General features: G+C 35.6%; 1 protein-coding gene across 2 annotated transcripts in view; it reads right to left on the bottom strand.

Annotated features, from left to right (window-relative positions):
• PGR (progesterone receptor) overlaps positions 1-25,933 on the bottom strand; it is a 110,109-nt gene that overhangs the window by 65,528 nt on the left and 18,648 nt on the right. For both annotated transcript variants that reach the window (XM_030333283.1, XM_030333284.1), the window contains exon 3: positions 6,219-6,335. In XM_030333283.1, coding sequence (XP_030189143.1) covers positions 6,219-6,335 — 117 coding nt within the window. The remainder of the gene's footprint in view (positions 1-6,218; positions 6,336-25,933) is intronic.

Raw genomic sequence — 25,933 nt, 5'->3', positions numbered from 1 at the left:
GTAGTATGTAGGCTATTATTACTTAAGTGAAACTCTTCTAATTATGAAAGAATCCAACTAGAAGCAACCCTGATTATCATTCAAAAGGAAGCTCTCACATTCTCAGTAGAATACAAGTACACTTACCCTTACTCCAGAAATTTAATACAGGACTAGCAGTTAGAATCTGATCCAGAAATTGCATACCTTTCTGATTTATAAGAACTGGACTGTTGACTCCACAGACTTTTGCTATTAACTCTGCCAGGCAGACCAATACCAGGACTATGACATATCAGAGAGTGGTGCCACTTCTTTCTAATAAACCTCTGTGCAGATCTACTTATGAGATATTTAAATGCACAAACCATATTTTTCAGTTTGCGATACTGACCACAAGATAACATTAGAATTCAATCAATCTTTCCTTCAAATATGCCTGAAATACAGTAAGGTTTTCCTTCTTCTTTCTTTTTTTTATATCCCAGATATCCCTCAGAATCAAAGATACTGCATTATATATTAGTCCTATGAGCCATCTAACACTATGAAACTCCCTAAATTATTTTGAATGACAATATGGTGTTTGGGGAAGACAAATTAACTTGAAATAACTTCAGGGGTAGTTTGGAAGGTTTGTAGAGACTACCTGATTTTAAAAAAAGAGAGACAAGGAAATTTTATAAGAAACTAATCTAATGAGTTTAGGGAAAGAACATATCAAAAGCTTTAAAATATCTGTTAATATATTATTCCTTAGAATGAAGAATATATGAAAAATGATCATATCAATTAAAAATTGAGTGACAGATATATAGGTATTTACTTGTTTATTTTTATAATTTGGTAGGCTTAATATATTTTATAATTACATAATACAGCAAGTTGTTATATTATGGAGAATCATTAAAAAAACTCTAATGGGAAAAATATTAAAATGGTTATATTATGTGAATGACTATTTTTGGCTTGGGACAGATTTTCAATTATAGATTCTAATGAGATAACCACCTCACACCTGTCAGAATAGCTAAAAGTAACCAATCAGGAAACAACAGATGTTGCTGAGGATGCAGAGAAAGGAGAACCCTTTTGCACTGTTGTTAGGAATGCAAACTGGTGCAGCCACTCTGCAAAACAGTGTTTTTGTTCCTGAAAAAATTAAAAATAGAGCTACCTTATAACCCAGCAATTGCACTACTAGGTATTTATCCAAAGGATACAAAAGTGCTGATTCGAAGGGGCACATGTACCCCAATGTTTATAGTAGCAATATCAACAATAGCAAAATTATGGAAAGAGCCCAAATGTCCATTGACTAACAAATGGATAAAGAAGATATGGTATGTATGTACACACACACACACACACACACTGAAATATTTCTAGGCAATCAAAAAGAATGAAATCTTGCCATTTGCAACAACATGGATGGAACTACAGCATATTATGCTAAGCGAAATAAGTCAGCCAGAGAAAGATAAATATCATATGACTTCATTCATGTGTGGAATTTAAGGAACAAAACAGATGAACATAGGAGAAGGGAAAGAAAAATAAGATAAAAACAGAGGAAGCAAACCATAAGAGACTCTTAAATACAAAGAACAAACTTAGGGTTGCTGGAGGGGAGGTGGGTGGGGTGATAGACTACATGGGTGAAGGGCATTAAGGAGGGCACTTGTTGGGATGAGCACTGGGTGCTATATGTAAGTGATAAATGACTAAAATCTACTCCTGGAACCAATATTACACTATATGCTAACTAACTTGGATTTAAATAAAATTAAAAAAAAACTATAAGACATTAACAAAACAAATTGAAGAGGACACAAATGCAAATACGTATAGCAGGTTCATGGATTGGAAGTTCAGTATCATTGAAATGTCCATGCTATCCAAAGCAATCTACAGATTCAGTGAAATCCCTATCAAAATATCAATAGCATTTGTCATAGAACTAGAAAAAGTAATACTAAAATTTGTATGGAACTACAAAAGACCTCAAATAGCCAAAGCAATCTTGAGAAAGAAGAACAAAGCTGGAGGTATAACAATTCCAGATTTCAAGATATACTACAAAGCTGTAGTAATAAAAACACCATGTACTGGCACCAACACAGACACAGATCAATGTAATAGGATAGAGAGCCCAGTAATAAACTAATGCTTTTATGATCAATTAATCTATGACAACAATATGCAGGGGGGAAAAGACAGTCTCTTTAATGGTGCTGGGAAAACTGGACAGCATTAGGCAAAAGAATGATATTGGATCACTTACTTAAACTATATACAAAAATAAACTCAAAATGGATTAAACACCTAAATGTGAAACTGGAAACCATAAAACTCCTAGAAGAAAACACATGCAATAATATCTTGCCATTGTTCTTAGCAACATTTTTCTAGATATGTCTCTTCAGGCAAGATAAATAAAAGCAAAATTAAACTATTGGGACCAAACCAAAATAAAAAGCCTCTGTACAGTGAAGGAAATCATCATCAAAACAAAAAGGCAACTTACTGAATGGAAGATTTTTGCGAATGATATATCTGACAAGGCATTAATATCCAAAATTTATAAATAACTTATATGACTCAACACCAAAAAAAATCTGATTAAAAATTGGCAGAGGGGCTCCTGGGTGGCTCCTGGTCAGGTTGGTTGTGTCCAACTTCAGCTCAGGTCATGATCTCCAGGTTTGGGAGCTTGAGCTCTGCATCAGGCTCTGTGCTGACAGCTCAGAGCCTGGAGCCTGCTTTGCATTCTGTGTCTCCCTCTCTCTCTGTCCCTCCTCTGCTCATACCTTCTGTCTCTGTCTCTCAAAAATAAGCAAACATTAAAAAAAATTTAATGGCCAGTGGACCTGAATAGACATTTTTCCAAAGAAGACATACATGGCCAACCAGCATATGAAAGATGGTCAAACTCACTAAACATCGGGGAAATGCAAACCAAAATTACAGTGAGGTATTACCTTATCCCTGTCAGAATAGCTAGAATTGAAAAGACAATAAATAACAAGTGCTGAAAAGGATATGAAGAAAAAGGAAGCCTTGTGCACTGCTGGTGGGAATGAAAATTGTTGTAGCTACTATGGAAAACAGTATGGAGGTTCCTCAAAAAGTTAAAAATAGAAATACCACATGATTCAGTAATTAAACTACAGGGTCTCAAAGAAAACAAAAACACTAATTCAAAAAGATATTTGGACCCCTATGTTTATTGCAGCATTATAAACAACAACCAAATTAGGGAAGCAACCCAAGTGTCCATAAGTAGATAGATGGATAAAGAAGATGTGATATATATGTGCAATTGACTTAGTCATGAAAAAGCATGAGATCTTGCCATTTGCAACAACATACATAGTCTTAGGGGCTATTATGCTAAGTGAAATACATCAAAGACAAATAACATATGATTTCACTTACACGTGAAATCTAAAGAAACAAACAGAAAAGCAGAAATAGACCCATAAATGCAGAGACCAAACATGGTCGCCAGAGTGGAGGGAGCTGGGGGGATTGGCAAAATAGGTGAAAGAGAGTGAGAGGTACAGGTTATCCACTCATGGAATGTACCAGTCATGGAGATGAAAGCTACAGCATAGGGAATTAAATCATTGGTATTGTAATAGCATTGTATGAAGACAGAAGGTAGCAAAACTTGTGGTGAGCACAGCACATAGACCTGTCAAATCACTGTTTTACACCTGAAACTAAGGTAACTTTTAGGTTAACTATATCTCTATAATATATATATATATATATATATATATATATATATATATATACACACTACAAAAAGTTATGAGTTCATTTTAATGTATTTTAGAAAAATTATAACCATTACATCAAACTCATGATGCCAGAGATATTGCTTAAGAAATGGTTAACTGATGGAAGCATCACAATTCTCAACTTCAAGTCATATTACAAAGCTGTAATGATCAAGACAGTATGTTACTGGTGCAAAAACAGACACATCAGTGGAACAGAACAGAAAACTCAGAAATGAACCCACAACTATATATGGTCAATTAATCTTCAAGAGACTAGGAAAGACTATACAATGGAAAAAAAGACAGTCTTTTCAACAAGCGTGTCAGGAAACTGGATAGCAACATGCAAAAGAATGAAACTGAACCACTTTATTATACCATAAACAAAAATAAATTCAAATTGGATAAAAGACTTAAATGTGAAACAGGAAAACATTAAAATCGTAGAGAAGAACACAGGCAGTAACCTCTTTGACATTGACCATAGCAAATTCTTACTAGATATATCTCCTGAGGCAAGGGAGATAAAAGCAAAAATAAACTGTTGGGACTTTATCAAAGTAAAACCATCTGTACAGCGAAGGAAACAATCAACAAAACTGAAAGGGAACTGAGGGAATGGGAGAAGATATGTGCAAATGATGTCAGATAAAGGTTTAGTATCCAAAATATACAAAGAACTTATAAAACTCAACACCTGAAAAACAAATAATCCATTTAAAAAAATGGGCAGAAGACAGGAATAGACAATTTTCCAAAGAAGACATCCAGATGGCCAACAGACACATGAAAAGATCACTCATCATCAGGGAAATACAAATCAAAACCACATTGAGATACCACCTCACATGGGTCAGAGTAGGTAAAATTAACAACTCAGAAAACCACAGATGATGGCAAGGATATGAAGAAATGGGAACCCTTCTGTACTGTCAGTGGGAATGTAAACTGACACAGCCACTCTGGAAAACAGTATGGATGTTGCTCAAAAGTTAAAAATAGAGATACCCTATGAGCCAGCAACTGCACTACTAGGTATTTACCCAAAGGAAACAAAAATACTAATTTGAAAGAGATACATGCACCCTGATGTTTATAGAGGCATTATCAACAATAGCCAAATTATGGAAAGAACCCAAATGTCCATGGACTGATAAATGGATAAAGAAGAAGTGGTATGTATACACGATGGGATATTACTCAGCCTTAAAAAAAATGAACTATTGCCATTTGCAATGACGTGGATGGAGCTAGAGAGTATTATGCTAAGTGAAGTAAGTCAGAGAAAGACAAATACCATATGAGTTTACTCATATGTGGAATTTAAGAACAAAACAAATGAAAATAGAGGGGGATAAAAAGAGAGAAGCAAAACCAAGAAACAGACTCTTAGCTATAGTGAACAAACAATGGTTACCAGAGGGGAGGTGGGTAGGGGGATGGGAGAAGTAGATGGTGGTTATCTTGGAGGGAACTTGTTGTGATGAGCACTGGGTGTTGTATGTAAGCAATGAATCACTCAATTCTATACTTGAAATTAATATACTATATGTTAACTAACTGTAATTTAAATAAAAACTTGGAACCATAAAAAATAAAATTTGAAAAACAATAAATAAAAACTTAAAGAGGGAAAAAGAAAATATACTTAGAAGGGGGAAGAAAAAGAAATGGCCAAGTGAAATGAAAATATTAATTAAAGGATTCAGAAGTGACTCCTCTCCCTGATACTTCCTATTAATTCATCCGGCTTAATATTTTTGATAACACTTATAATAATTTGACATACATACTTATTGTTCCTCTACCCAAAATGTAAGCTCCATTAGGGTAGAGATTTGTTTCTGTTTCTGTTTTGTGTGTGTGTGTGTGTGTGTGTGTGTGTGTGTGTGCTGCTATACCCCCAGAATTTAGAAGAGCACCTGGTAAGTGGTAAGGGCTCCATATATAGTTACTTAAAGAGAATGAGGAAGGGAAGTAGGGTGGGAGGGGATTGATGGAGAGAGAGAGGGAGATGGATAAAGACCAATGTACTTGACCAATTCACAGAATCAATTTTTGATTCTGAAAAGAACCTCAGTACTCTCATTTTACAAATAAGGAGACTGATGCCCAGAAGGAGTTAGTGACTTATCCAAGGCTACCCAGACAGTGAGTGGCAGAGACTAGATCCAACCTATGTCACTTAATAAGAGGCTGGTGAACTTCTCATAGCATCTCCGTATAGGCAATATAGACAAATGAAGGCTTATTACTTTTCATAACATACCTAAAAAAGATGAGAATCTATAGTTAATGTGATATTAATGGTTGCTTCATTCAGACACCAATAATCATGACAGGAAAAGCAAAACAAGAACAAAGATGAATAAGAAAACTAGGATTTCCTGGCCCACGGTTTTAGAGTGTAAATATTCAACAGCATATTACTGATGAAAACATCAGTATTACCTCCAAGGACCATGCCAGCCTGGCAACACTTTCTAAGGCGACATGCGGGGCAGTTTTTTCTGCGGATTTTATCAACAATGCAATCATTTCTTCCAGCACATAAATAATTATGCTGCCCTAGAAAACAAAACAAAAACAAAAGTTACATATGATATCTAAAGACCTTTGGAAATTTTATGCATAGAAAAAAAAACAACAACAACAACAACAAATGCACATCAGCAAGTGCATTACTGTCTCTCTCCGCCTCTTGCCTGGCATAAGTGAATGTTGGGGATGCTCCAAACTCTGTTTAATAGTTTACCCGTGTCTTCATGAGACTTAATGAGGTGCACACAGCATATAAATTAATTTTATGACTCCTTTAAAAATGTTTTGTATAATATTTCTGTTCATCTTCTTAATGGTGTCAGTATCAGATTGCCCTTAGCCCTTTCTCATTTCAAGGTTATCTACATGTTGTTGATAAGCTTTAGTTATGTCAGATAGTCAAACTATAGTAAAACTTTTTTTTCTTTCTGACATCTAAACCTTCAAGAAACAGACTAAAGAACTAAAAAAGTCTCTGAAATAGACATTTTATAAAATCTATACACTTAATTCTATTGGAAATTCCTGGAGCTATCTTACTTACAGGGTCAAATAATTGTGAATAGCACATTAAAAAAAAAAGATGTCACTGATTGTGCTGACTTTACTGCCTAGGTTATTTTGGCTGCAAATTAGAAAACACAATAAATGGAAATAATGATAAATGAGAAATATTTAAAACACTGAGAAGTACTGAATGAAGGAAAAGACAGAAGAATTGTAGAAGAAATGCAGATATTATGTGTGACCATGGGATCATTTGTGGAGTTTCCTTCAAAAGGTCTGGGATATGAATTTAATATTCAACCATGATGATTTTATTTTATTTATTTTATTTTTAATATAATTTATTGTCAAATTGGCTTCCATGCAACACCCAGTGCTCATCCCAAGTTCCCCCCTCAATGCCCATCACCCACTTTCCCCTCTCTCCCACCCCCCATCAACCCTCAGTTTGCCTTCTATATTTAAGAGTCTCTTATGGTTTGCCTCCCTTCCTCTTTGTTTGTAACTTTTTTTCCCCTTCACTTCCCCCATGGTCTTAAGTTTCTCAAGATACACGTATGAATGAAAACATAACAACCATGATCCTTTTAAACCACAAACGTGTTCCATTTAATAAAGCATGGAACAATCTAACTTAATTAGATTGAATTTAAAAAATTCAGCTTAAACATGGAAACATTAATTAACTGAAAAATTTACTTTTTGGCACTCATTTTCCAATAAATTCCTGTAACACAGACTGAGTCTTTTTAACCTCTTCAGCTTACTTATATTTTGGAAGTATGAAAAGTAATTTTAAAGGATTATGGAATTTCCTTTAATATTTTATATTAGCATTAAAATCAGATTCACTCTTCTGGCCAAAGTTTGTGGTAAAGGAACACAGAGGTACCTTAAACATTTGCTTTATCAAGCAGGGGCAAGTATGTGAACAAAGCACAAAGGGAAAAAAGGCCAGGTCTGTCAGACAGCTAGCAACAAAACGGTCTTGGCCTGGGGCATTTTGGGATAAGCACAGATGGTCTTTTCTTAAATATATATTCCTCCACAAACTTATGTCCATGTACTCTCTCCTACTAATGTTCATTCTCTTGTTTAGGAGTCTTAGGCATAGACTTAGGGCTTTCCTCCTAACAAAGGATGGTTATGAAGTTTCACACTCATGTCCATCAGATTAGTAGAGTGTACACTACATGCTACTTTTTGATTTGACTCTGCTCATTTTTTTACCACAAGTTATATTTGCAGGCTATAGGAGTGACTGTGGGAATAAAGTATGTGTAAATCAATCAATCAGTCAATTAACCTATCCATCCGTCATTCATCTGGACCCTACACTGATTTCTCACAAGAAGAGAGAACAGGAAGTAGGGAGCAAGATTTTCCATCCTATACAGAGAAAAAACTTAAACAGTGCACATGGATGTAATTGTTTTTTTGAAGGGAGGCTCTCCTGCCTTCTACCCCTAGGTCACAAATATTTAGGAAAAACCAAAAGCCCAAAAAAAACACCAGCATCTGGGATACTGCTGATTATAGTATTTCAATTTCTTAAATGATTTACGATGGCACCTTCTCTTTCAGTGCTCAGAGGGAGTTCTTCTTACCAAGGTTCTCAGTCTATGCTCTTGTAACCATTGTTTCCTACCTGCTTTCAAATCTTGCCCTTTCTCTCCTAAAATCTTTAGACTCTTCCTCTCCAATGATATTCTCCTTTCACAAGTGTTTCCATGCCAAAAAATTCTAGCAGCAATAAGGGAAAAATAAAAGGAATTCTGTCTCACTCTAAATTCTTCCAGGATCCATCCCTTGGTCATCTAACTTGTTGAAAAAATCATCTACATTTTCAGTCTCTAACTACCCAACTTCCTTTACTCCTCAGCATACTATAATATGGCTTATATATATTCACTGTTCTTATAAAATGGCTTAACAAAGATTTCTTCATTCCTAAATACTGTAGATTCTTTCTTGACCTTCTGTATAATTTGCCACTGATAATTTCCCTCCCCACCTGTCTCCTGCTTTGTTTTGGGGGGCATGTCTCTTCTGACTCATGTGTCTTTCTAATGGTTCCTTTAAGTTCCATTTGCCAACACCTTGTCCTTTGCCTATTTCTTATATGTTTTACTCCACTGTACACACCATATGGGTAGTTTCATTATCTTCTCATGGCTCCAAAACTTCACTCTGAGCTCTGCCCTTCCAACCACTTATTTGTAGTTACTTCAAACTCACTCAACATATATAAAAAATAATGTAGTGATTATCTGGTCAAATTGTTAATTTTATAAATTGTATTATTCGCAAAACTGTGGAACAAATTAAGGAAATTCAAAAGAAAAAAATCATCTACAATTTCATTATCATGCCCTATCATTTTTGTGTTTCATTCTAGTTGGCCTATACAGACCTAGAGGATACTTAATACTTACTTGTTAATATTCATTAAGTGACTGCATATACACTCTTATAAAACCCTCATACATTCAACAAGCATTTATTGCTTATCATGTATGTCCCAATACTGTTTGAATAATCACTTTTCCCCACTAAATGTAAATGCCTAATTTCCATGCCTAATTTCCACCTAACTTTTGATACTATACTATAGTGTGAAACAGCAGAGTTACTTGAAATAAGATTGATTATTCAAAGTTTGGATCTGGATCTTACTATCTATAAGGTAATAACAACAGCAGCAGGCCACTATCAAGTATTTACTATCTGCTAGGCACTGTTATAAACTATTTGCATGTATGAACTCATTTATCATCATAGCATCCTTATTATTAACATTAGTCCCATTTTATAGAGTTAACTGAAGCACAGAGAAGTAACATTTCTAAAGTCACACAGCTAGACATTTGAGCTTAATTAACCTGAAAGGTAGTATAGAAATTTATTATTATTAACCTGAAATTTATTATTATTAACCTGAAAGGTAGTATAGAAAATTAAGAGTGTGGACTTTGGTTTTTTTCGTTGTTGTCATGATTTTTTGTTTTGAGAGAGAGAGAGAGAGAGAGAGACAGACAGACAGACAGAGAGAGAGAGAGAGGTGAGGAGGGGAAGACAGAGAGGGAGAGAGAGAATCTTAAGCAGGCGCCACGTCCAGCACAGAACCCAATGGCGAGATCATGACCTGAGCCAAAATCAAGAGTCTGACGCTTAACCAACTGAGCCAGCCAGGTGCCCCAAGAGTAAGGATTTTGGAGCATTACTGCTTAAGTTCAAATTTCAAACTCCTTACTTAGTAGCTAGATGACTTCGACAAGTAAAATGAAATAATTTTAGTACCCAGAATTGGATCTAAGGATTAAACAATCTCATGTAAGAGTCTGTCAAATAGCAAGTAATTTATGAATGTCTGCTACAACTATGATTATTGTCACATCTCTAAATACCAAATACAGTACTGGATCTGTTCTAGATCTAGCCCAAAAATTCTATACTTAGTGAAGTTCTTCGGTTTGAAAGGCAATTGAAAGACATTCTCAGATATGCATAAAATCAGGAAATGAGAGCCCAGTACACACTCTAAAGAGATTCCTAAAGATATAACTTAACCAATAATGGATGAGTTACAATAGAGAATGCACGAGGAGGGAAATCTGGCATGAAAGATTGTTGATGAGTACTAAATAAAGTTAAACATAGATTTAAGTATAAATGAGAAAATTATAGTTATCAAATAGAATGCAATTCTTATAACTCTTGGTGGTGGGGGGGGGAGAGCTAAGCATTCCAAGATTTGATGTTTGAAAAGGAGGAAAATTTCTGATAATAAAGGCTATTGGCATGAAGGGACCATCTTGAGGGGTAGGCATGATTCATATCATCATGGGCTGCCTGTAATAAAATGGAAAGGCTTAAAGAAATCTGAAAGTTACGCTATGGTCAACTTTAACATTAATGTTAGGCTATCAAAACTGCAATGCTGGTATAGCATCATGCAAGCAGAATTTAGGGGGTAAAATTAGAGGTTAGCCTTTTCCAGGAGACCTTTTGGCTTAAGAAATGTTTTACCCAACCAGTTCCAACTAGAGCTAAGATAATTTGGCATGGGGCCCAGGCACTGCCTCTGCAACCAGAAAGCTTGGCCAGGACTCAGAGCCACCGAGAAGGCAAGGAATACAGAAAGGACCACTCTGTCATATGTGTCACTCCATCAGGTACCTGGCTGTACATGCAAGTGAAGAAAGTTCATGCCCGATGCATTGGCTCTGTCAAAACTTTATCTAGGACATCTTCAAAACATTGAATTGTGGGGGTTGTGAATCCAGCATAGTGTGTAGTGCTACCACTTTTCTTTAGACAATTTACATTCTGGTTTTGAAAAACAGATCCACTTGCTCATTCCTCATAAATCACAGATTTAGGCTCAATTGTTGCTGCTCCTCAGTCCAACACAACATTGTCACTCTAAAACAATTTACAAAAAGTCAGTGTTCAAATTACTTAGTACGTTCTAATATCCTTGCTGTCTACCCATACCTTCACCACCAGGAGTTACAAGACATCCAGGAGTATTTAGAAGCTATGGGCCACCACAAACAGAATGAATGGCACAATGTTAAATAATAGGAAAATTCACCCAAACAGGAGATACTGTCTAAATCTCCCCTTTTAATATATACATCATCTGCCCCTTCTGAAACCTGGGGCAATGTTACCAAAAGTCTGTAATAGAACACCACATTTTCTCTTTCTCCTTAGAAAATCTCATATATTTCAGGGTGGGAAGAGCAAGGGGTAATTACTATTACATCTTTTCTTTTGAATTTCATATTCTGTTTTATGTTCTAGTTGTACTAACATCCTTACATTTCCCCAAAGTCTCTCATACCTTTATGACTCTCCTCCCTTTTCTAAGTTTACCTGTTGAACAAACTCTTAACTGGTCTAACTGATCCGACAAAGGCCTAGACATTTCTTCTACGTAACCAACTAAATATTCAATATGTATCTACTATAAATACTGTTTGCCTGCCTTCCCTAGGTTTTGTGAAGGTAAAAACTAGGTCTTTTGTAAGTTTTGTGTTAAATAAGACTGCAATAAATATTTGTTGAATATATGTACACATAACTATATTTTTTGTTTCACTTATAGCCATAACTATGGTGTACTCAATGATATAGGCTCTACAGTAGTATTTCACTTATTGTCATATATGGTAAATTTTAAAAATGTCTTGCTCCAGATTTGTATTTAACATCTTTCAACATTTTTATACACAATGCCTATTATTTCAACGAATTTCCTGCCTTTTTATATTAATAGACCATGAGTTATAAGTAGAGCCTTAACAAGCTTATTTTTATAGTTTTTTTTTAATATTTAAATTTCAATATAATTAACAGTGTTAGTTTCAGGTGTACAATGTAGTAAATCAACAATTCTATACACCACTCAGTGCTCATCACGATACTCTTAACCCCTTCTATTTCACCTAACCCCCCTCCCATCTCCCCTCTGATAACCACCAGTTTTTCCTCTATACTTAAGCATCTGTTTATATCTTTTTTTCTTTGTTCATTTATTACAAACTTATTTTTAACATCTACCTTTGTAAAGACATAAGTTTTTATTATTTCTGAAATTTTTATATTTATCTGAAAAAACAGATTATTGAATGGCTATATTTATGTTACTTCTAACTGCTCCCTATCTATATATCTATACTTATTTATAAATAAATATATGATATATATTATAATACATAATTATATATATAACATATTATATATACTTATTTAATATATATGTATATAACTAATTTAATATATTATATTTATATAACTTTAATTTAATATATTAATATAACTTTAAGTGTTACTATCATTAAAAGGATCATATTCTGTGAAAATAAAGGCATTATTAAAATGTGACTAGATCATTTTATATGCCTAATGGCATAAGAATTTCGGATACATGATAAAATTCCATTTTGATTGAAATGAAATCTATTATAAGCTAAAAAGAGATTTACCTTTAAAATAAGACTTCTGTATTATTTTTGTTGCCTTATAAGCAAAAGTGAACGCATTTCCCTTTGATTTGAGAGAAGTCACAACTTTTTCACGTCTTCCTTTGAAAAGGAGGGGGAAATATGTAGTAAAATGGCAGGAAGAATGAATATATATATTTAACAGATAAAGAACAAAGAAGAGGAAGTTGGTATTGTATCACTTGTGAAGCATAGGGTTGAGACAACATGACCTGGTACTTATGGGGGCATTCCTTCCACCACAAACACAAAAATGCTGAATAAAACGTCATGGAAATAATGTTGTTTAATTATAGTCTAGAACAAAAAACGAGGGTATCCCAATAAGCCAGAAATTAAAAAAGATAAGCAGAGGGGAAACTGGAATGTTCAAAAAAAGTTTTAGGTGTAGATATAGGACCTAGGAGCCAAGAACTGGAGTTTAACAGTCACAAGGGGCCAGGATTTGTGGCCTCAGGCCCACCAGAAGAAGAGCATGGGAACTGAACCCTGCATAAAATGGAGAATCTGAAGGCTGTCTTATCCATGAAAATAGGGCTAGAAAACACTACACAGACTATGCTGATGAAGCCAGGAATCTGCCCAAAACTTTGGGTGGGGAGAGGAGTCACCCATAACTAACAATAAAACATACAAAAATCTTGGCCTTTACAAGAGGTGATTTTCACTACCACATGATGTATGAACCTGTGCCAAGGAACAAATACTGGTCTAAGACCAGTAAAACTCCTAGAGTCCTGGGAAAGCCAGGACTTTGCAAAACTCATCTGTAAAAGCAGGTATGCATATTTGCCAAAAAAAGAGAGATCTGTACGAGAATATTTATAGAAGTAGTGTTTATAATTAGTCCCAAACTGAAAACCCAAATGATCATCTACAGCATAATGTATAAACAAACTCTGTTTTACTTATTCAATACATTATTATACAGCAATGAAAAAAAAATATCTAGCCTGTGCAGAAATGTGGATGAATTCCATAAGTATAATGCGTAAAATAAGTAGACACAGAAAAACGCTCTATGATTCCATTAATATAAAGTTCTCAGACAGTCAAAACCATATATAATGTTAAAAGTTGAGAGGTGGTTACCTGTGGAGAGTGACTGGAAGGGGTGTAAGAAGGCTTCTGGGAAGCTAATGATTTGTAAGTGGTTTAATTTGGGTGATGACATCCTAGTTTCATTTACTCAATAATAAATCATTAAGCTCTACACCTTTAATTTGAGCACTTTTCTAAAATTATTCATGCCAATAAAAAGTTTGTACTTTCTTTTTAAAAATAGTTCCACCTAAGAGGACAGACTAGAGGATACTGTGATCCAACACAGAGGGAGTCTGTGTAAGGCCAACCATTTGAAGTCCAGAGACTGAGGATAGAAGGAGTGTCCAGAGAGAAAAGAGGTGTCACCTACATTACAGGATTATAGCTGAAGTTTCCGGTGAAATATCCCAACAATCCCACCAAGTATCCTGCTAGAGAAACAGTTATAATCATCCACCAAACAGAGAACTCCACTGATAGTCATATATGTACGTGCCAAGTACAACTGTGCCCCTCCTTTTAACCCCTCTCTTCCTATGCCTTTTACATTGAAAGGTGAAAATCAGCTGTTAAGGGGTCTTAGGAATGTGAACATGGTAAACAGAAAAAGGTGATCTTGTTGATTCTTCTATGCAACTTCAGGCCCCAAGCATTGCTAAACTTTGGCAAAGGAGAAACCTTAAATTAGGTGAGAGTTTGGAATTTTTATGATTTTAGTATCATGCTGACCTGTGCATTGTGGTTATTAAAATGAGACTGTTCTTTTGATTAAAAACTATGGGAATGGACCAAGATTTCATAATTTCATAGAGAAGATGGAACAACAAGCCCACAGAGGTACTGTCGTTAGAGGTCATGTTGATGTTGGCATTGTGAAATATGTATACACACACACACACACACACACACACACAAATACATAAACATATGGATAAAATAATAGAATTATTTTAATATTGCTATAAATAAAATTGCAAAACAGTGCTTCTCAGCTAGAGGTATTTTTGCCCCCTTCTCTAATCTACCTCTGGGACATTTTGCAATGCCTTGGGACAATTTTGGTTCAGACAACTGACGAAGCAGGTGCTACTAAGGACAGGCCAGGGATACTGTTAAACCTCCTACAATGCACAAGACATCCCCACAACAAAGAATTAGCTGACCCCAATGTCAACAGTGCCCTCTGAGAAACTTTAGAATAAACTCATTATTGCCCCACTTTTTAAAAAAGATGTTTTTCTAGGTCAGTCCACTAAAAATGCCTATAAGCAAACACAACTGTAGCAGCAATAAACACTGGGATCCAGATTGCTGTATCTAATATCATTTTTATCTGAAAGAAACCAGAGATCCTGGGAGAAATGGCTGATCTAGGTTGTGGCTGGAAATGTACAAGTTGAGCCTGTGGTGCTTTGTTGTGACAGAGTTTGATGTTATTGAGGGTTAATGAAACTGTGTCAAAGCCACACAGACCAAAGACAATTTGAACATCAGAAGGAATCTAGTTCAAGTGATTAAAATATATTGACTGCATAAAAAGTCATTACTACATGATGACATGTAAGAAAAGAAAGAAGAAGAGAAATAAACAAAATATACTCACTGGAAACTACTGGAGGATGCTAAGGTACAAATTGATTACTTTGAAAATTGATAATTAAAGGGAAATAACTGAGCATCTACTAGGCCTTCCAGTATTTTTTTTTTTAATTTTTTTTTCAACGTTTATTTATTTTTGCGACAGAGAGAGACAGAGCATGAACGGGGGAGGGGCAGAGAGAGAGGGAGACACAGAATCGGAAACAGGCTCCAGGCTCTGAGCCATCAGCCCAGAGCCCGACGCGGGGCTCGAACTCACGGACCGCGAGATCGTGACCTGGCTGAAGTCGGACGCTTAACCGACTGCGCCACCCAGGCGCCCCAGCCTTCCAGTATTTTAAGATTACTAATTTATACAAAGAAATATAAAAAAAGATTTATAACTGATAAAATAAGAAAGAATAATAGAAGCAGAAAATAATCCTTTTGCAATCCCTAAGGAAATGACGACCACTTGTCAAGTCTGAGAGGACAGTTAAAATACTCCTCTGTTTTTCAACTATGTGTCTGTGTGATGCCACATTTTCTTCATATGCTTCAATCAAAACAACATGTTGCAACAGGCTGAATGTAGGCACAGATATGAGATGCAGCTGCATTTCATTAAGGCAGACATTAAAATGACTTGTAAAAATGTAAAACAATGTCAAGTTTTTTCATTAAAATTTTAGATCTGGAAAATTAATATCAAATGGGTTTGCTATTTCTCAAATGAGCTAATAAGTTAAAAAAATATTTTAAATTTATAATATGATAAATATTGATATAATCCACATAAACAAAAACTCTGGGTTCTCAATAATTTTCAAGCATATAAAAGAAAGGGCCATACAACCCTGGCCTGCATATGATTTTTGTCAAAACGTTTAACCTGAATCTAATCATGTGGGGAAAAGAAACCAAACAAATCCAGATTGTGGGAATTTCTACAAAACAGCTGGCCTGGACTCCTCAAAAGTGTCAATGTCCTGAAAGACAAAAAGAGGTAGGTGGATCCTTTTAGATTAAAGGGGATGAGAGAGATTTGTTAACCAAATGAAGTACATAATTCTTGATTAGATCCTACATGAAAAAAAAAAAAAACAACCTATACAGCACATTTTGGGAATAGTTTGGGAAATCTGAACATTGATTATATATTATATACAATTATTATATCAGTATTAAATTTTCCATTGTGATAATATCAAGGTTACACTGAAGAATTTTCTTGTCCTTAGAAGATATGCTCTAAAATCTTGAGAGGTGAAATATGATATCTGCAACTTACTTTCAAATAGTTATATATAGATATTCCTCACACTATTCTTTCAAATTTTCTGGATGTTTTCTAGAAGCCAAAGTTTTCTGAAGACACAGCAGAGTGAGATAAAGGCTTGGACTAGTTTTTCACATTAGCCAATCTGGGGATGTGTATGTAAAACTGGAAAGGAGAGAGAGGGAACAATGACTATTTGACTGAGTGTGAAAGGGAGCCAGACAATAATGAAGTAGTAAGTTTAAAAGTATCTTCATATAAGATCCAAAGTGGTTTGTTTGTTTGTTTGTTTGTTTGTTTATTAAAGTGAAGGAAAAGGTGTGTGGGGAGGGAGAGAAGGAAGAAAACAAAATTTTATTGAGCATATTATGCGCCAATATATTAGGAACTTAACTGGCTTATTCCATGTAATCCTTACAACAAAATAGATACTACATAGGTATTTAATTTTCCCAAGGGGAAAATGACTAGTCAGGTAATGAAACTACCTAAAAATAAATTAGACATAAAGAGTCTTGGGCTGAGAACAAAGAGGGCACAAAATATGTCTGTCAAGAACAGAGATGTGGGCACTGGGCATCAGACATGAGCATGTGACCCATTAAAGAGGGCTGCTTGAGAGTTACATCACACTGGCAGGTATCATAGGTATCATAGGTATCATAGTTACATCACACTGGCAGGGCATAGAGAATGGCACCTTCCATCTCTTACACAAGAATGCTGTTAAGCTTCATCCTGAACCAGAGGCCACCTTAAGAATCCAATTTCTCTCAAGTATCAGGAAAACATGTACTTCAGTAGAAGTTGGGCATATTCTTAAGCTATTACACATAAGTGAGAATATGTGTTACATTCATCTAAGAATAACAACTTATTCTGATAGAATTATTTGCAGTACAGTTTTTATTTAACTTTTACTTCTGTTTTCCAAATTCTACCAACTATTATTAGACCTTGAATAAATCATTTAACTTCTTGGTGCTTCATTTTCCTTATAATAAGAGTTGAAATAAGAGTTCAAAAGTTGTTTGAGAGTTAAATAAAATAATGTGTTAAAATATGTAGCACTATTACATAGAATAATAATAACAGGTAATAATAATAGGCAATAATTAATAATTAACAGCTAGCAGCTAGGACAGTTCAATAAACAAACATTTATTGAATATCTTCCATGTCCTGACATTGTTCTAGGTGCTGATGATAAGATCCCAGGAGCTTACTTTCCATAATTAGTTAATACTTTTGCTTAAGTTGTTTTTTAGTTTATTCTTCAGAAACACTGATTATGTGTTGAATATATGTTCTCTATTAATCATATCTCTTATTCAACAGCACAGTTGTAAGACCAAATGTTTTATAGTAAAATAGACTCTGACTCAAATTCTAGTCCTACCACTAGTACCTTGAGAAAATTATCTTAGTTTTCCCATTTATAAAATGGAAATGAAGATAAACACTATCTAAGGCTGTTATATGGATTAAATGAATTAGTTAGAGAAATTACTTAGCACACTGGTACATAGTAAACATAAAAAATCATAGCTTAAAATTTTCATCAATATGTCCTTTTCCTTCATTGTGAAGTAATGCCTTAAATATGAACTCTACACAACTTATTTTATTCTCTTCGTAGTTTCTAATATAGATTTTAACTCTCCTATAACATTTTTGGATCTTACCTCATCCAGCTATATTTTAATCTTATAATTCTTTCCTATGATCCTCATTCTTATTTCACAGATTGCCATCATTTTTTATCTTAAGACTATAAAGCCAATTCTTACCCAAATATTTCTTCCTTTTCTTTTAGCAAATCAGTTATAAGTATGCCTTTCCCTAAAATCAGATCTACTTATTAATGATACAGTGGTCAATCAAACAACTTGACAAGACTCTACTGGGAGAATGTAACTGTTCAGTGGGAGACTGGCAGTCACCAAAGTTTGGTACGTTTAGGACATTCACATAGGCTGTACATTAGAATGAGCTGGATGAATAAGGAATGTCAGGAAATGGAATTAGAAAGAAAAGAGCCAATTGCCAAGACCCTGAGAGAGATGGTCTGGATTGCCAGGGAACTAGTGAAATCAGTAACCAGAAGGCTAATAGGACTAATAAGTACAACTGCAACTTTTTACCCAAATATATCTGCTCTTGGAATGTAGCCTGCCACCATGCTTCTATAGATAACATTCTTGCTTGACACCATGATACCAAAATGTTGATATAATTCTTTTACAGAGACTCAAGTCTTCAACAAGAAACTGCCAGAGCTGATCAGGACCACTGACCTCTTTGAGCATGTACAAGTGTCCAATGGACAAACTTTTAGCATAGAAAGGCCCTAAAACTCCATGCTTGGATCATGCTAAGGATGTCATTTTATGGTCATGAGTCATAGGAAGATTGTATTTAGAAGATCTGTGCAGGTACAGACAACAAAATGACTTAAACCCATCCCTATTTTGAAGTTCCTTTCTCCTGTACCCAGATCCTTTCCCATTTGCCATTAAATATCTCTTACTCTCCCTTCAGGGAGACAGATTTGAGACAGACTCCTGTCTCCTCATTTGGCTGCTTACTGAAAAAAACTAAACAAAACAAAACAAAAACAAAAACAAAAACAAAAAAACCTTCCTTGCTGCATACTCGATGTCTCAGTGATTGGCTTTGTTGCACATCTGGCATATGAACTTGGGTTCGGTTATGCTAGTAATGTTAGAGCTGACTGAGCCAGAGGGAATGGTAGTGGAAAGGAAGGTCAGACTATAACAGGGCAAGACTCAATAGGGCCTTGGAGATCACTATAAGAATTTTAATTTTTCTCTGAAGGAAATAAAATGCTATTGCAGAGTTTAGAGCAGAGAGGAGTGACATAATCTGGCTTATATTTTAACAGCATCATTTTGGTTTCTAATTGAAGTATAGATTCTAGGAGGGCAAGTGTATAAATGAGAACAGTTAAGAGTCTATCATAATAAATCCAAAGGAGAATAATCATGGTGATTAAGAGGTCATATTCTAGATATATTCTAAAGGAGGAATCAAGTAGGATACAGAATGTTACAGGTGACATTCCAATATTTAACTTTCTTAAGTCCTCAATGTTACTATTCAAAAATTTTTCCTCTTATTTCTTCTCTTTATTTCCCTTTACTTTCTTTCTGACTGTAGACCAGTTGCTCCTTCCTGAGGCTAGTCTTACTCCTCTCTTTATAAACGAAACAATGCCGCTGGATCTCTTCTGATCTCTTTCCTAATTATCTACACATCTCTTAACTTTTAAAACAACGAATTGTATGTATTATCTATCTAGTTACACCTGATACTTTCAGTTATTTATTTAGCTAACCAGTAGGCATTTAGGGAAGAAACTGCACACAGACTTTAAAAACCCACACAACCATATTACCTTAAGAAAAGTTCACATACTACTGAGAGATGAAGTATTTAAGATATCTAAAAAATAATCAGAAAAAAATTACAAAATTATATGTCAACAAGGTTTAAATCATTGTGGTACTCTGATGCGAGACTATGGTACTCTGATTCAACATTATGACCTTTTTAAAATTCTGTTTATTTATTTTGAGAGAAAGATCGTGCATGTACACTAGTGGGGCCGGGGGCGGTGGGGGCGGGGGGCGGGGGCGGCTAGACTCCCAAGCAGTCTCTGTGTTGTCAGCACAGAGCCCAAAGTGGGTCTCAATCTCAAGAACTGTGAGATCATGACCTGAGCCAAAATCAAGAGTAGGATGCTTAACCAAATGAGCCACCCAGGCACCCCAAGCTTATGACTTTTTACACATATATAAACTGTTCTTTCTCTCATATCTATGAATTTATTTTTCCTTTTGAGATTGCAATCTCAATTGAATTTATCAACATTTAACTTCCTTACTTTCTTCAAACTTCTGCTTTAGAACACCAGGTGACTTAAGATTCTGTTATAATTCTCTAGAGGCACTCTGGCTTCACCTGAAATTGGCTTTGCAAAAAAACAGAATTCTATGACCAAAAAATTAGCATTTTCCTACCCATTATTTAGGTCTAGTCTCCCAAATATATAAGATTATACTATCATCATATTTGTAAGCCTTTTATGATAAATTTCTTTTAAAAAAATAATTTTTTAATGTTTATTTATTTTTGACAGAGAGAGAGAGAGAGAGAGAGAATGAGCAGGGGAGGGGCAGAGAGAGAGGGAGACACAGAATCGAAAGCAGGCTCCAGGCTCTGAGTTGTCAGCACAGAGGCTGACGAGGGGCTTGAACTCACAGATCGTGAGATCATGACCTGAGCCGAAGTCGGACGCTCAACCGACTGAGCCACCCAGGCACCCCGATAAATTTCTTAAACAATTGTTATTATTATGTTTAATTCTTTTTTTAAATATGAAATTTATTGTCAAATTGTTTTCCATACAACACCCAGTGATCATCCCAACAGGTGCCTTCCTCAATGCCCATCACCCACTTTCCTCTCCCTCCCACCCCCCATCAATCCTTAGTTTGTTCTCAGTTTTTAAGAGTCTATTATGGTTTGGCTCCCTCCCTCTCTAAGTTTTTTTCCCTTCCCCTGCCCCATGCACTTCTGTTAAGTTTCTCAGGATCCCATAAGAGTGAAAACATATGGTATCTGTCTTTCTCTGTATGGCTTATTTCACTTAGCATCACACTCTCCAGTTCCATCCATGTTGCTACAAAGGGCCATATTTCATTCTTTCTCATTGCCACGTAGAATCCCAATGTGTACATAAACCACAATTTCTTTATCCATTCATTGGTTATTGGACTTTAGGCTCTTCCATAAATTGGCTATTGTTGAATATGCTGCTATAAACATTGGGGTACAAGTGCCCCTATGCATCAGCACTCCTGTATCCCTTGGGTAAATTCCTAGCAGTGCTACTGCTTGGACATAGGGTAGATCTATTTTTAATTTTTTGAGAAACCTCCACACTGTTTTCCAGAGTGGCTGCACCAGTTTGCATTCCCACCAACAGTGCAAGAGGGTTCCATCTCTCCACATCCTCTCCAGCATCTATAGTCTCCTGATATGTTCATTTTAGCCACTCTGACCAGCGTGAGGTGGTATCTCAGTGTGGTTTTGATTTGTATTTCCCTGATGAGGAGTAACATTGAGCATCTTTCCATGTACCTGTTGGCCATCTGGATGTCTTCTTTGGAAAAGTATCAATTCATGTCTTCTGGCCATTTCTTCCCTGGATTATTTGTTTTTTGGGTGAGGAGTCGGTGAGTTCTTTATAGATTTTGGATATTAGCCCTTTATCCCATGTCATTTGAAAAAATCTTTTCCCATTCCATCAGTTGCCTTTTAGTTTTGTTGATTGTATCCTTTGCAGTGCAGAAGCTTTTTATCTTCATGAAGTCCCAATAGTTCATTTTTGCTTTTAATTCCCTTGCCTTTGGAGATGTGTCAAGTAAGAAATTGCTGCAGCTGAGGTCAGAGAGGTTTTTTCCTGCTTTCTCCTCTAGGGTTTTGATGGTTTCCTGTCTCACATTCAGGTTCTTTATCCATTTTGAGTTTATTATTGTGAATGGTGTTAAGAAAGTGGTCTAGTTTCATTCTTCTGCATGTTGCTGTCCAGTTCTCCCAGGACCATTTGTTAAAGAGACTGTCTTTTTTCCATTGAATATTCTTTCCTGCTTTGTCAAAGATTAGTTGGCCATACTTTTGTGGGTCCAATTCTGGAGGCTCTATTCTATTCCATGGTCTATGTGTCTGTTTTTGTGCCAATAATATGCTGTCTTGATGATTACAGCTTTGTAGTAGAGGCTAAAGTCTGGGATTGTGATGCTTCATGCTTTGGTCTTCTTCTTCAATATTACTTTGGCTATTCGGGGTCTCTTGTGGTTCCATACAAATTTTAGGATTGCTTGTTCCAGCTTCGAGAAGAATGCTGGTGCAATTTTGATTGTGATTGCATTGAATGTGTAGATTGCTTTGGGTAGTATTGACATTTTAACCATATTTATTCTTCTAATCCATGAGCCTGGAATGTTTTTCCATTACTTTCCATTTTTTTCAATTTCACTCATAAGCTTTCTGTAGTTTTCAGCATACAGATCTTTTACATCTTTGGTTACGTTTATTCCTAGGTATTTTATGGTTCTTGGTGCAATTGTGAATGGGATCCGTTTCTTTATCTGTCTTTCTGTTGCTTCATTATTAGTGTATAAGAATGCAACTGATTTCTGTACATTAATTTTGTATCCTGTGACTCTGCTGAATTCATGTATCAGTTCTAACAGATTTGGTGGAGTCTATCGTGTTTTTCATGTATACTATCATGTCATCTGCAAAAAGTGAAAGCTTAACTTCATCTTTGCCAATTTTGATGTCTTTGATTTCCTTTTGTTGTCTGATTGCTGATGCTAGCACTTCCAACACTATGTTAAACAACAGCGGTGAGAGTGGACATCCCTGTCATGTTCCAGATCTCAGGAGGGAAAGCTCTCAGTTTTTCGCCATTGAGGATGATGTTAGCTGTGGGGGTGTTTATAAATGGCTTTTATGATGTTTAAGTGTGTTCCTTCTATCCTGACCCTCTCAAGGGTTTTTATTAAGAAAGGATGCTGAATTTTGTCAAATGCTTTTTCTGCATCAATTGACAGGATCATATGGTTCTTATCTTTTCTTTTATTAATGTGATGTATCACATTCGTTGATTTGTGGACATTGAACCAGCCCTGCAGCCCAGGAATGAATCCCACTTGATCATGGTGAATAATTCTTTTTATATGCTGTTGAATTCGATTTGTTAGTATCTTGTTGAGAATTTTTGCATCCATATTCATCAGAGATATTGGCCTATAGTTCATCTTTTTTTTAAGGGTCTCTGTCTGGTATGGGAATCAAAGTAATGCTGGCTTCATAGAATGAGTCTGGAAGTTTTCCTTCCCTTTCTATTTTTTGGAATAGCTTGAGAAGGATAGGTATTATCTCTGCTTTAAATATCTGGCAGAATTCCCCAGGGAAGCTATGTGGTCCTGGCCTCTTATTTGTTGGGAGATGTTTGATAACTGATTCCATTTCTTTGTTGATTATGGGCCTGTTCAAGTTTTCTATTTCTTCCTGAGTTTTGGAAGTGTGTGGGTGCTTAGGAATTTTTCCATTTCTTCCAGGTAGTCCAGTTTGTTGGCATAGAATTTTTCATAGTATTCCCTGATAATTGCTTGTAATTTGGAAGTATTGGTTGTAATAATTCCATTTTCATTCATGATTTTATCTATTTTGGTCCTCTCCCTTTTCTTTTTGAGAAGCCTGGTCAGAGGTTTATCAATTTTGTTTATTTTTTCAAGAAACCAACTCTTGGTTTCAATGATCTGCTCTACAGTTTTTTTAGATTGTATACTGTTTACTTCTGCTCTGATCTTTATTATTTCTCTTCTTCTGCTGGGTTTGGGGTGCTGTGCTTTCTGCTATGCTTTCTGCTTCTAGTTCCTTTAGGTGTGCTGTTAGATTTTGTATTTGGGGTTTTTCTTGTTCCTTGAGATACGCCTGGATTGCAATGTATTTTCCTCTCAGGACTCCCTTCACTGCATCCCAAAGCATTTGGATTGTTGTATTTTCATTTTCATTTGTTCCCATATAGTTTTTAATTTCATCTCTAATTGCTTGGTTGATGCATTCATTCTTTAGTAAGGTGTTCTTTCATCTCCATGCTTTTGAGGTTTTCCAGACTTTTTCCTGTGGTTGATTTCAAGTTTCATAGCATTGTGATATGAAAGTGTGCATGGTATGATCTCAATTCTTTTATACTTATTAAGGGCTGTGTTGTGATCCAGTATGTGATCTATCTTGGAGAATGTTCCATGTGCACTCGGGAAGAAAGTATATTCTGTTGCTTTGGGATGCAGAGTTCTAAATAGATCTGTCAAGTCCATCTGATCAAATGTATCATTCAGGGCCCTTGTTTCTTTATTGATCCTGTGTCTAGATGATCTATCCATTGTTGTAAGTGGGGTATTAAACTCCCCTGCAATTACCACATTCTTATCAATAAGGTTGCTTATGTTTTGATTGTTTTATATATTTGGGGGCTCCCGTATTCATTGCATAGACATTTATAATTGTTAGCTCTTTCTGATGGATAGACCCTGTCATTATTCTCTTGTTAGAACCTTTAATTCATCTATTATCTCTTGTTACAACCTTTAATTAAAGTCTAGTGTGTCTGATATAAGTATGGCTACTCCAGCTTTCTTTTGACTTCCAGTAGCATGATAGATAGTTCTCCATCTCCTCACTTTCAATCTGAAGGTGTCCTCAGGGCTAAAATGAGTCTCTTGTAGACAGCAAATAGATGGGTCCTGTTTTTTATCCATTTTGATACTCTGTGTCTTTTGGTTAGAGCATTTAGTCCATTACATTCAGTGTTATTATTGAAAGATATGGGTTTAGAGTCATTGTGATGTCTGTAGGTTTCATGCTTGTAGGATGTCTCTGGTACTTTGTGGTCCTTGCAACATTTCATGCACAGAATCCCCCTTAGGATCTCTCGTAGGGCTGGTTTAGTGGTGATTAATTCCTTCAGTTTTTGTTTATTTGGGAAAACCTTTATTTCTCCTTCTATTCTGAATGACAGACTTGCTGGATAAAGGATTCTCAGCTGCATATTTTCTCTGTTCATCACATTGAAGATTTCCTGCCATTCCTTTCTGGCCTGCCACGTTTCAGTAGATAGGTCTGCTACTACCCTTATGTGTCTACCTTTGTATGTTAAGGCCCATTTATCCCTTGCTGCTTTCAGAATTCTCTCTTTATCCTTGTATTTTGCCAGTTTCACTATATGTTGTGCAGAAGATTGATTCAAGTTATGTCTGAAGGGAGTTCTCTGTGCCTCTTGAATTTCAATGCCTTCTTCCTTCCCCAGATCAGGGAATTTCTCAGCTATGATTTGTTCAAGTACACCTTCAGCCCCTTTCTCTCTCTTCTTCTTCTTCTCCTTCTTCTGGAATTCCTATGATACAGATATTGTTCCGTTTGATTGCATCACTTAGTTCTCTAATTCTCCCCTCATACTCCTGGATATTTTTTATCTTTTTCTCAGCTTCCTCTTTTTCCATAATTTTATCTTCTAATTCACGTATTCTCTCCTGTGCCTCTTCAATCTGTGCTATGGCCACCTCCGTTTTATTTTGCACCTCATTTATAGCATATTTTAGCTCCTCCTC

This window comes from Lynx canadensis, chromosome D1 (genome assembly GCF_007474595.2).
Source record: "Lynx canadensis isolate LIC74 chromosome D1, mLynCan4.pri.v2, whole genome shotgun sequence".
NCBI lineage: Eukaryota > Metazoa > Chordata > Mammalia > Carnivora > Felidae > Lynx > Lynx canadensis.
This window is presented reverse-complemented; position numbering and strand designations above follow the sequence as displayed.